General features: G+C 38.8%; 1 protein-coding gene across 1 annotated transcript in view; it reads right to left on the reverse strand.

Moving 5' to 3' along the window:
* LOC130569435 (cadherin-12) overlaps positions 1–13994 on the reverse strand; it is a 131373-nt gene that overhangs the window by 72061 nt on the left and 45318 nt on the right. Inside the window, exon 2 of the mRNA XM_057359087.1 lies at positions 4444–4865. Coding sequence (XP_057215070.1) covers positions 4444–4677 — 234 coding nt within the window. The 5' untranslated portion in view covers positions 4678–4865. The remainder of the gene's footprint in view (positions 1–4443; positions 4866–13994) is intronic.

Here is a 13994-nt window from a genome sequence, read left to right on the forward strand (position 1 = left end):
TGTTAATTGTAGGCACGACACGGAAACAATGCAACGTTCCAAGTGTCATTTATGCCTGAGATTCCTGAAGCATTGCAGGCATTGTTCTTTTTTCTCCTTTTCATCTTGTTTATTCCTTTGACACCACGCCACATGACTGACGCACCCCCTCATATCCTCTCTCTTCCACAGAGCCGTAAACAAACGTTAGGAGAAGTTTGCATTTATTAATCCAAAATAGACAAAAGCCAGTCCCAGGTTCGAGGAAAACAAAGCGAAACGAAACAAAAGCTTCTTTGCGTTTGCTCTTACGTCTAAACCACAGGCGAGATCCGTTAAGGTCTGGGAGCTCATTGAGCGAGCATTGCGACATTTGCCTGTTCATTTATTTATTTTGCATTATGATCGTTTGTTTCGCTGGTATTTGGGCTCATTGTCCCGATTAACACGTCTTGCACAAACAGCTCTGAAAAGTATGCAAAGCAGACACTGCCGAAGGTGACGAAGTATTCATTTGTGTCACAAATCGTGTCTCCTGATGTGTTTTGGCCCTGGGCTTTTCATTTTTTTTGTCACTTGCTGTTCTTTGTGTCTCATTCGTCTCGCTGTAAATTCAAATTTGTTTGTAGACATCATAATTAAATGACTATTGCAGAAACGTGCAGACTGAGTTGTGTGAGCCACTTTAATTTTTGTCATTTGCAGCATAATGTATGGTTGTTGTTTTTTTTGGGGGGGGACATGGGATGTAACTGAGTAAAGTACAGGGGGCATAAGTTCATACTTCATTATGAGAAAAATCCTCTGTAAATGTTATATAAAGTGAGGTGTTCAAATCATGCTTAGCTCGGCAGGGGACGTCGCCATCTGTTTTAGGATGAATCTGGCACTAAATGAAACCCCATTCGCTACTAAAAAGGAACTTCAACTCTGAGTTTTGTTGAGTCTCATCCTTTACAAATGTCTAGGAGACAAAATTTACTTTTGGTTACACCTGCCAGTGGTGAACAAATCGAAAAATATTACAAGTTGTAAACAATGTTTTTTTGTAAATATTTGTGAACTGCATTTTGCTGTTAAACAATAAAAATATTGAAAAAACTTGCACTTAAAGGAGTAGTTCACTTCAAAATTTCCATAGTAGGAATAAAAATTACTAAGGAAAGTGAATGGGGGGAACATTTTGAAGTGAACTGCACCTTTAAAATATCAAATGCATTATTTCCTTGCATAGTTTGTCTACACTTCTTGGCTGGATTTTGTCTCTGAAATGTGTGTTTTTCAACGGGGGTAAAGATCACAACTTCCACAACTTAAAGGAGTAGTTCACTTCAAAATAGGCCCCCATTGAGTCATTGGGGGCTTATTTTAAAGTGAACTACTCCTTTAAAGTGAAAGTAAAGTACTTCTGTATGTGCCGTGTTTAATAATTGAAAATAAAATAAAAAACAAACAAACAAGAAAAGCACTGTTGAGTCAGGTGTATGGATCTACTCAGTTGTAGAAAGTGAAGTGATTTCTTCTTTTTTGATCACAGTTTAAAGTGAAAAAATACGCAGGTGTTTTCAGACTGTTTGTGTGATTTTCATTAAATTGCACATTAGCTACACCACTGAATGTCAGACTTTTACTTTAACAGTCTAAATTAAATCTTGTATTCTGTCACAGCTCCTTATAAAGTTAAAGGTCATCTGACAAGCGACTCTGCAGCCAAAGCCAAGTTTTGCTTCATGGATGTTAATTTCGGGCGCTGTCTGCATGTATTTGGGACACCAAGACAAGAGTAAGATAGAGGCAAGACCCAGCAGCTACGAATCTTAAATAATATTCATAAACGTCTAATTTTACTTGATAAGTGTGTGGAAAGATCAGGTCAGATTATGATCTGCTGAAGGCCATGTGCTGTGAAAGACACAACTTTTTGTTGCATGAATATTAAATTCTTTGTGTTCTTTGATGCACTTTTGTATTTGTTTACTTATTGTTGTGGACAGGTGTTTACCCTGCTGACGGTTTGCATGCAATCACATAAAAATGATGGAGATCATTGATGACAACGTTATGCTACCAGATAGATGCTTGTGACAAAAGGTAACTTTGATATTATGGTGTCAATTTGAGTTGACTGGTTATTTAAAGAAAGGATTCACACTTGTTGCCCCCAACATTGATTTATATGTGCATGCTCAGCAACACAACCTTGAATATAAATGATTTGTGATTAAAGAAACGTCTGCATCAAGCTAAAAGCCAATTTTCACCTGATGACAGATTCTCTAATACAATCGAAACATGACATTATTTTCCCTGTCAGCTGCATCATTATTAGAATGAATAGCGAAGGCTCAATGCTCGTGTTGTCTTGTGGGCGGATTTCATTGCTCCCATAAGTGCTAATGTATTCGCAATAAATGCATCAAGATGTTGTTGTTTTCATACCCATCAAGCGTTTCCTCGGGAGCAACAGACACAAACAGTCCTACAAAAAACACAATGTGCTTTTCAATTGCTTAGACTGCTGTGATGAGCCGAAACCACAGTCTAAAATCTCAAATCAAGCTGCTTAGTTTGCATTGCTTACATCGGTAATTTTACAGGCCTTGAAGTTTGTCGAACCCGGCAACTGTATCGCCGGCGGACAGGCAGCTGTCAATGTGGCAAAAAAACAACCGTTAAAACCAGCAGCATTGTACCCAATCGTCCCTATCCCAAGTGTCTTTTAAATACAAATCAAAACATATTGGTATATGTGGTACTGTAAGGGATGGTTTGCCCCAAAATGAAAAGTTTTCCATCATTTTCTTTGCCCGCATGTCATTCCAAAACTGTATGATTTTCATTTTTCTGCAGAACACAGAAGAAGATATTTTGAAGAATGTTGGTAACCAAACATTGACGTCCATTGTATGGACAAACCCACTAACACATTTCTCAAAATATCTTCTTTTGTGTTCCACAGAAGAAAGAGTCATATACAGGTTTTGTATGACGTGAATAAATGATGACAGAACTCATGTCTCTCCAAACTTGTGTCTTTTTGCCTGTGGATGAAAGCCTATTTGAAAAAGCATGATAATAATAATGCTGCTGATAACCGGCTGTCAGGTTCAGTTGCAAGTTAGCTTTTTATGTCTTGATGTGTTGTTTTTTTGGATCTTATTCCTCCTAAGGCCCTAAGTGAGGCAGACGTGCTGCTAGGTGCAAGACACTTCTGATTAAAACATGAATGCAATGGAAATATAATGAGAGATTAGTCATGTCCTTTAGCTTGTCCTTAGCATCACCAGAACTCTCCAAATCCTTGTAATATTTGACAGAATGTGTTAATTTGTTTGGGTTTGGATTAAGAGATTAGAAGGAGGGTCAGAGAGATTTCTCATCAGCGGTGGCATGTGTGAATCAGGCTGAACCCTTTGGCACGGGAGCAGATCAATTATTGGAACAAGCGCCTCTCCAGAGAATCTTTTTTACTCTTAAGAAAAGCTCACATGGGACGTGGATATGATTAAGAGACATGTCATTCTAAGGACTCTGTAATAATATGATTATAATAATAATCTTTCTTTTTCAACTTGTTTTTAAGATTAACCGGTGACGGTACTTTAATACTATGTTATTATTAAAATACTATTAAACCATAAAGTATTGCTATTAAACCAATGAAAGAAATTGCTCACCATGCTGATGATTCAGAAAAAACCTCACAGCCGTTACATTAAATTTCAATTTCTGCATTTTTGGAAATTGCTTTCATCCCAAGTAACGAATATAACAATGCATTCAGTTTATTCATTTTACTTATTTGTTCTCCTGGAAACGGTGAATGTACCTGAAACCTTTAACTTTCATTTACATTTTTAACTAAATACGTTATTTGTATTTAAACAGTAAATATTTTGATATGTTCCCACTTTGGTTTATGGAGTATCGTGAATTTTACATACATTCACGGGGTAAAAACACATTCATTTTCTAATAATAGGCAGTTATTATTACCTCACTTCTTGACTGACTCTCAAATGATTCGTTCGGCGATTCATCCGTCTAATCCCCTCTTTTCTGTCAGCCTACTCGGATCTGATTGGTCAGATGGTCTAGTCTGCTGTGATTGGTCTACTGCGTACAGCATCGCGGTGTCGCAAATGGAACGTAGGCGGGCATTACACAGAGTGATGCAAATCTGACACGGAACTGAAATTCGAACGACAGACGACTCGTTCGCGTGATTCAGAGTCGACTCCTTTTGAAAATTCCTTCATATTAATACAGTATATTGTGCCCTATTTTAACAGATTTTTTTACGGATTGTAGATACTCTTTAAATATTTATGTTTTTTTTAATGTATAACAGTTTGAAGACGATTTTGTGGATCATCACAGTACATCTTGGTATTTGTACTTCTAATATCAGCATTGTAATTGAAATGGATCATTCTTCTCATATCCGTCCAAAACGGTCCTTACCTTTCCCACATACTGAGGGTCCGAGCCCATGTACTCCTCCAGCACGAAGAACTGGTTCCACACCCAGCCTCTCTTGACCCTCTGGAATCCCCTGGAACCTCCATTCCTCCCCCCCGCCGACGGCCCCGCCAAACCGCGGGACCACTCCTGCCCCGGCCCGCTCTGGAATGGAGCGCAGGAGCTCTGCTCGAAGAAGAAGCACAGGACCAGCAGAAGACAGTTCCTCCTCAGCATTGGGCGGTCCGTTCCGGCGCTGTTCCCGCGTCAAGATCCAGAGGTGAGAGAGATCCAGGGCTCACGAGCTGGAGCGTGAAGCCGGTCGAGGGTTGAGGAAAGGTCAGGGGCTGACCCTGGTGCTCTACCGCTCCCCTCGCTTGAAGCTTTGAATCAAGTCACCCAGGTAGTAGATGCATCACCTGGCACTGGAAAGTAAAATAAGGGAATTAGTTGCGAATTCATGAAAGGGAGGTGAGCTAGTGCGAATCGAGTCTGAAGTGAATTTGAATTAATATTCGAGTTTGAATGTAAGAAATGAAAAGGAATTCATATAACAGCATTAAAAATGGTCAATGTAAGAAGTTTTATTAATGATGAAAGGATGACGATCAGTAACATTTTCACAACGTTTCTTGCTATGAAAGCTTTGTGTCAGGTACTACTGTACATTACAATGGAAGCTAATGAATCGGTTCATTTCGCTTAGCTAAGCTCTATAGTGTCCAAAAACAATAACTGGAAATAAATATTAGCTGCGTTTGGCCAGCCCGAAGCCATAGACGTGGTGGGACCATGAACCGAGACAAAGCAAACATTCCACAAAGCCATAATTAAGACGGAGATGAGCAGGGCTTTGGACTCATGGACCGGGGACGGTCATATCTTCAGATTTAGCACCGCTTAAGCCTTTTGAGATCCGTTCGGGCAATTTATGGAAGCGAAAATAAATACACTGAGTCACAGGATTTTTATAGCTTTGCATTTGGCCTCTCCGATGCTGACAGCATAACACAAAATATCCGTGTGTACGTAAGACCAGAACTGGAGTTTTGAGGGATATCTAGAGCGAAAATCAAAAGTCTGATACAACATTGAAAATCGAGGAAATAAAGATTATATGAAGGATATTTCGACGGTTTCAGCGGCAACACCATAAACAAATGCCATGTGGCCCAAACTGAACTTTCAGTAGACCGCCGTAAAAAGATCGATAACTGTTGAGTAGTTTGAAATACAATAAAATATTCATATGAATTAAAGATCAAATAAACTGTTCTATTATAACCAAACGCAGACTGAAAGGGAACTTAACCGAAAGGCCAACCGCGTGCGTCCGATGAAACCGTGATGCAGATAGGAAAAGTAAAGAAATGCATGAGAAAAAGCCAACTTTCTGAAACGTTCTGTATATCTGCACATTCTAGAAAACCAGCATTTCTCCTGCTCCAGATGTCATGCAACAACAAAGATGCATCACGGACAATACGAGTTCACCACCTCATCGATCCTGTACGTCTATAAGATCGTATTTTTAAGCATTTTCAGTTTTGTTGGCCTCCGCACATCCTGCCTCGTACCGATGCCAAACCAATAACTCCTCGATACGCCTCAGCACGCCTGAACCTCTCGTGTGGTTCATTGGCTGCGGGATTGATCGCTAGCTGTTGTGTCCAGGTCAATGTGCTTATCGGTGTGCCAGCGCTGAACCCCACCTGCTACCACCCAGCGTTCGTCTGGCAGCGTTCATGCCCGTCGAGGGTGAACAGTAAGATGGACTTGCCAGGTTTTATAGAATGCTCACAATAGATTTGGAGGTGGCTGGCGCACCAAAAGGTGCCGGGGGAAGCCCAAAGAGGAAGAAGATATCCGAGTCTGCCAGACGGAGTACTCCTGCAGGGAAAGTGTCGATGGAAAAAGCTGTTGACGTCTTCTCCCTTGATGCGTTTTCGCACCAAACTGCCTTTTTCACAGCCAAATGAAATCAAAGAGACACTTCAGACCGGTTCGTATAGAGCCGGAGTGGAGTGGTGAAATTTAACCTGCCGGTTCTAATCATGAAAACAAATTCGAGCAGCTGAAAAGTCATACATTTAAGTGACGGTTATAAAATCTCTGCCGTAGATTTAGGCTTTTAGTATGCACGTTTTATTTGAGTTGCTTTGCTTAAATCAGTTTGGATTACATATTTGCCATGTAATGTTCTATGCACTTTATGCTTATTGTTTACAATGCTGTGGGTGAATGAGGAAGGGGAAAAAAATCGTAATATTTCCTACCGGACCGTTGCTTCTGATGTAGATTATAAAGTATCTGCTGTCATTTGTATACAGCAAATTGTTTTAAAAAAGCACACAGAATATTTAAAGTTGTTATCATTTTCCTATTTAAAAATTCTTGATGGTACATTTAACCTGTAGGCGTATAGACCATTTTAAAGACACTGTTCCAGATGCATGTCCTGTTTCAGTTTTTAATCTTTTTTTATTTTGCCTTTATAATAAGTCATATAAGTCTTAAAGATGTTTTTTTGACATCCTAATTCAGTCGGTTGTATTTTGTATAGTTTGAAAAACAAACAGGAAGTGCTTCTGGACCTGTGTTCTTGCAAAATAGTCTTTAGCAGGGGGTCCCCAGAACATCTCAGAGAAATAAAAAGACAAACACTTGAAACGATAATAATGTTCAGTAGACGTTTAAAGTTTTTGCTTTGTTTCTTCTTGCTACATTCATACTTTCCAGAATTGTTCATTTTTGATCTTTATCGTAAGTTTTTCTCACTACATTTCCCTTTATTTCACTCACCGCGCTTCGTAAAGATGTAATGAAAATTGCTACAGCACAAATACTTTTGATTTTTGAAACAAAATTATGTTTATAGTGAGTAATTATTCATCCTACATTACTCTTATTTTAGCCAATCATTTAAAATGTTGTCTTTACAATATCACACTTATTATTTATTTTACATCGCTTAAATGTCTTTATACAAAAAAGAAATATATAGAAGGAAGTTCCATAGTGATAACATATGTAATAATCTAGTGATTTTTGTATGCACAGGGAGTGTGACAACAGACGAATTGTAGACGCAAGAAACTATCATCATTTTTTTTAGGCGTCTGCACAGTACTAAGTTACGATTGTTTAACGATAAATAAATGTTTATGCATAAAACTGTATTAACATTAGTAAAGACTGTATGTTGCCTTTCCAAAATGTACCAAAACGCTGAACACAGAACTGAGCAAACTATTCGAAATTTGTTGTTAAAATTGATGGTGCTTGGTGATAATATTTAAAATGTGTATTCTATGTCTATATATGTATAGTGTGATTGATTTTAAAATCAAAGCTAAGTTATTGATTCTACCGTATTGAGAGAGGTTAAGTCAGCACTTTCTAAACCTCCGTCACTTCACTACAGATTGAGCTGACCTAAGTGTCAAACTCTTCTCAGTTGTTCCGCGCCTTTGAAACACACATCTCACTCTGGTACTGGGGTGCACGCGGTGTTAAAGCTGAAAATCTACTCTTGAATTTCAGTCAATTACAGAATCACTTCTGCGCTTTCAGCCCAGTCATTCAGTCTAACTGTGATCGGTCCAGCCGGAGCCGTGTGTCAAATTCAGAACGAGCAATTTCATTAAAACACAAGCCGTCCATTTGCAGACTGATCTCTCGGCAGGAAAAGACAAGGAGAGGAAAACATTCATGCTGCATCTCAAGGAGACGATTGAGGATGGAGGAGATGAATTCCCACACAGCCCCTGACTGCCAGACTCCATTTCGTGTTTCTAATCTCCATAACCTGAATGACTTAAACACATCTGGACAGTTAGTCTAATTATGGCTCCATGATTGATCCTGTTAAGCAATTAAAGGATTGGATTAAACAAAGTTCAAGGAAAACCAACCCGCCTGCAGGAGTTCATTTGGTGATATGCATTTAATTAGTGTTTGTGGGTCTGAGCAAATTACCCGGCCAGTCAGAGAAGGCGTCGGCCAGACTGAAAATATCGATCCAATCAGAAGGCTGGTTTTGTCCTCGGAGATGTTTTCTGATTTGTTCAAAATTTATCTCAGATTTCAAGAATTGTCCGGAAAATTTACTCTGAAATGCAGCAGAATGTTGAGTTGGGTCTCTAGAAATAAGCAAGATATTTTATTTAACTTTTGCATGCTATCTCTGAGACCTTGAATAAAAAATGGAAATGTATTTTTAGTGATTTAAAATAAAAATCACGGCAACAGTATTAATACAGCTAATGAAAATGTGCGTTTTTATTCTTTTTAAAATGAATTACTGTCCACATTTTGGAATTTTCCATAAAAAAAGAATGAATGTATGAACTGAATGGAAACCAATTGTCCAAAACCTATGATCTACATCACATAGTTTGTCCATCACATGAGTTACCCAGCATGCTTTGCCCTTTTTTCTACCCCACAGGGGCTATATGGTGCTAACATTTTGCTTTTTTCACTAAGGTCATATAGGGACTTCTAAAAGCTTTGTCAGCGATGCTCAACGCGATGACAAAACATGAAGAACAGGTGTAAACATTAAAATGGGAAAATTTGCAAGAAAAGGTCAAAGTCATTTTAAGTTTTTTTTTTTTTCATGTGACATTGAGATGCTGCATCAGTGATCACCAGATGGCTCTGTGTAAACGCATTTTGGAGAGGCGGGGATTTGTAAAGATGGGGCGTGTCTTATTTAGTGGGTAGTCTAGTGGACGTAATTAAGTCATTTTATCTAAAAAAATTGTTATGCAGCTTCTATGGGTAGTACAACAAAAAATCTTGTGGGAAAAAATATTTTATTTCTCCATTTTTTATTTATTTAAAAATGTGGTAAACTATACATTGGTTAGCCTATATAAACTAGTCACTTCTCTCCACTGTCTGCCTTTCAAAGTCCCATTCTAAAAAGATTAAAAGTAACATAATTCTATAAGCCAACGTCAGATTAATTGAATTATGCCTTCTCACTGACACCCATTGTCTTCGCTAATTCCACAGACCGAAGTTGCTGGCACGGGAGACGCGACTTTGTCAAGGTTACGCAGCATTTCCTCTTTAATTTACATCCGCAAGATGCTGCTTAAAAGTCAAAACCCATCAACCTCCCCTCCCTCCCTCCCTCCTTCTCCACCTGTGCCGGTATGCAGACAAGCTGTCACGCCGTGGGTCGTCCGCGTGACGGTGAGGGTCAACGCTTATTGCGCGCTGACATAATGGGATATGACTGCTCCCTCAGTTCTTTAGCGTCCGGGATGTTCTGCCGATCGCTTTCGAGCCGCATGCTAGATGAGGGAGCGCTTCATTAGAATGTGTCAAGCCTCGCGTTTGGAGCCCTGACCCGCGTGTCGGCCCCCGATAACACGGAGCCTGTGCCTGACAGCGTCCCTGAGTGTTGCCCGGCGTCGAGCTCGAGCGTTCCCCGCTCTCATCACCTTCAATAATCAGCGAGCATATGGCTCGTCGAGCTGCCTCTGCCCATTAAGAAGCGGGAGACGAAATTCCCAGGGAAAGTTATTAGTTGTCAGGACTGTCCGTAAACATGATTAACTGATAAGCAGCCACAACTGTGAACTGGGGTACGAGACGCGGAGCTCATCTGGAAGAACGTCCTTAATCCGGACTCTTTTTATTACTTCACGCTAGATTCGGAGGTGGTGATGTTTTAATTGCGTCGGCGGCGCAGGTGCGCGCGTACGTATCCATGGTAACTGTATCTCGTCTCATGCGCTGAAGCCCTAATAGGTTAAACGAATGCTTGGATTGTGCACTTTTTTAGATTGATGTCATAGCACTTCTTGTTTCGCATCCCACCTGCATATCATTATTAAACGCGTAATGCGTTGTTTCGTCTCTGAGGAGAGCGCTGCCGTAAACCTGCGCGCACCAGGTAACCCGTAATTTACCGAGTGGGAATTTGCAATGGCTTTAGAGGATAAAGGTGTGCGTAATTCACCACGCTGCAGACATATTACTGCAGGATAATTATATATATCCTTTTCTGCCCTTTAAGGAAGGGTCAGAGATTTATGGGCTAATAAAGAGCCCGAAAACTAATATGACATCAACCTTTGAGTCTAAGATGTGTTTACACTGGAAATAGGTGGTAAAGATGAATACTGCTCTTAGGATTTGGCCACAGTTCAAAATTAATTATTTGGTCCTATGCTGCTTTCTATGCATACACCTCGGATTTGGAATATTTCCAACCTCAAACCCAGAAATAACGTCTGGATTTATAACATACTTAAAACATTGTTACTTAGATTTTGCTACATTAAATGTTTTCCGTTCCAGAAATGATTTCCGGATTGAGGTGGGAAATATCCTAAATCCGAGGTGTCTAGAATGCAACATTACATTTTGTTTAGATTGCTTGGTTCGACTTTGAACCTATGCTGGGTTGTTTTAATCCAAATTGGTGCATTGTTTCAACACACGGTTGGCTAAAAACAACCCAGCATAAGTTTCTTTATAACCCAGGTGTTGGTTTTGTTCATTTTGTACCCAAACAATGAGTTGAAACAACACAGCATTTTCATTAGAAGGTACTGTAGGTCTACTGTTTTTTACAATACAATACTTTTTTAATGTATTATTATTTGTAATGTACTTTTCATAATCATTAGTTATTTTTTTGCATTTTTGTAATGAGATTTTGTCATTTTATTATATTAAATATTATTTATTATTATTATTTTTAGTAATTTGTTTTAGTCCCTCAACTTAAACTTTAAAAAGAAAATATTTCCCCTGATATTTTATTTGATTTTAATTCAAAGAAATCTATCAATAGTAATAGAAATGTATTAATAGTTAAATTTAGGGGTCCGAACTGGGGTATGTCTGCATCATTTACAAATATGAAAATCTGTGTTTGCAGTTAAAAATCTAAAGCTAATAGGAAAAGTGTACATTCTCAGAGTCAGTAATGTTATAAAACATGTTTTTTCATTTCAAGGTATAACATCGGAAAGATTAGAACAAAGGATTTTTTAGCGTCATGCACTTCAATTTCAAGGTCAAACGTGACCTACGTTGTAAGTTGTATATCTCACAGTCTGACCGTTGTTGTTGCAAAGTGTTCCTTGTTTTTTTCAAGATCTCTTCTGGATTGTCACACAGTGCGAACAGCAGCAATCTTAAAAACAAAATGTTCAGCTGGTATTAAAAACGTGCAGCAAATCGTAACAAGAAACTGTGAAATTCAGTTATTGTTTAGAAGTGCATGCAAGCCAAGACTGCAGCAAGAAGTAAAGTTTAACCGAAAAGAGAATGCGGTGATTTATATAAAAGACTGAGAGAAAACAAAGATTTATAGAGCGAATGAATTAAATTAACAACAAGTGTGTACGGGACTCTGCTAAATAAATAATGAAGAAAGGGTTCATTAATTAAACAGAGGGAGACTCAGAAGTCGGTGAACCCGATCGCACCGCCGCAGAGAGTCCTGCGGTTAAGACACTCAGTTTGATCATTCCAGCCGAGTGCTGACAGACGACAGCGCTGAGCCCGGGGCAAAGGCTATAACACCTGAGCACACCTGAATCACAGCCAAGCCCCCATAAGGCTGTTCATTTAGCCTCTGAGATGCTGACTCATCTGAAGGCGTTCGGTCAACTTCTCATATTTTCCTTCTCATTGTTTGAGTGACAGTCTGAAAATGATGCCTTGTATCAGACAGTCACTGTGATCGATGTTTACGTGTTGTTGTGCAGGTTTTTGATTTAAAGAATCAGTAAACAATTGGCTGGTTATATTCCTTAGGAGGGCAATCACTGTAAAGTAGCCGTACGTGGTGATACTCAGCAACAACAAGGTACTGAAGATTAAATACGTTTTTCGAGGATTATCACAAAAAACTGCTTTGGGAATCCCAGAAGTCTCCCTTTTAGAATCTGGAAAGAGATCTCAACAATGAGATCAGATTTGCCAAGTCTGCATTCGTAAATCAATATTATTAAAAATGTCAATATGAACTCAAACATTTCTCATGAAATTTACTCAAATCCAGATTATGTTACCTCTACAATCTACATTCATTTTACACCTCTTCGTGGATTTTAACGATTATCTGATGTGTATTTTTTCACCTAAGCAATTTTACAACATCTGAGACTAACGTCAATGAAAGACAACTGAGAACTGCATCTCCAGAACTATGAAAGCGCTACTTCTGATGAATAATAATTTTCTTCTAGGAACATGAAATGTTATGTTTCAATCAGAGATGGCGATATAGAGGCAGAAGTTACAGATTGCTGCTTTAAAATGTTGTGGCTGTAGTGAATTCATGTCGATGTATTATTTTTTCTCCAGGCCCGTCTGCAGTGTACCTTCGCAGATGCTGCATGACCTGTAGCTGCCCTGAGATCTGCATTCACTGTCTCACAGGTAAAAGTGTTGATAGATGTGGTGCTAATGTGAAGTGATTTTTTTGTTGGAAGAAACTTAAATCTGCTCTGAAAACAGACCCAGCCACATTAAAATGTAAAAAAAGTGATTGCATCAACATTTTCTGTAAGTGCAGAAACACTTTTGTGTACGACGTTGAGTTTTCATTCAGAATTCAGAGTCCGAAGCATCAGTTTTATAAAATGTTTTAAAAGATATTTTGTTAGATAAATATGACTGAATGTAGTTAATAAATGCCCTTGAAAGTCAATGCGTGGCAAACATGTCTTTAACAAACATTTATACACTGATACACGGGTGTATTAACTACCACAGGCAATCACTAAATTGAACAGCGTAGCGCTCAGTTATTGTTTTTTTGTTTATTTAATTTTACTGTTTTATAATTTTTTACATTTTTTGTTTTAGTTTCGATAACGAAATTAGTTTACTTTTAGTAATTATGTGCCTCAACTTATTGTTAAGGCAACATTTCTTTTTTTTGTTTAACTTACGTTATACTTTCATAAAATATTCAGGCCTTAATTTTAATCAACAGAAATGTATTAATGGTTAGATTATATACGTTTTAGTAAATTATACTAACCCTGGTGGAGATATATCTATCTCTAATAAATGACAGACTGTTCAGGGCAAAAGACCTCCGAGATGTTTACCCGTGTGTTTCATATATCAGTTGTCCTTTCTTTCATTTACTTTATGTCCTAGTCGATAACACAGCCAGCTTTTCTGTGGCTCAGTGGTTAGATCGTGGCACTAGCAATGCCAAGGTCATGGGATCGATCCCAGGGGATTGCATATAGTCAGAAACAAATGTATAATGCAATGCAATGTAAGTCGCTTTGGATAAAAGCATCTGCCAAATGCAGTAATGTAAATGTAATGTAATCTCTATGTAAACACAACAGGACCAGGAGCTTTACTCTGTCAAGGTTTGTCAAAGATGCACTCCGAGCTAAGCTTTCTATTAACCAGACAGCCATCAGAAACGACCGTCTGAAGCTTCAGGCTTGTGCCCCGAACATCATCCCGTGAGACAGAGAAAAGGAGGAGAAACTAAGCCGCATGGACAGAGCTTAAGTTTTGAGAGACCACGGGCAGACTGGATTAAATGCCAA

This window comes from Triplophysa rosa, linkage group LG18 (genome assembly GCF_024868665.1).
Source record: "Triplophysa rosa linkage group LG18, Trosa_1v2, whole genome shotgun sequence".
Taxonomy (NCBI): domain Eukaryota; kingdom Metazoa; phylum Chordata; class Actinopteri; order Cypriniformes; family Nemacheilidae; genus Triplophysa; species Triplophysa rosa.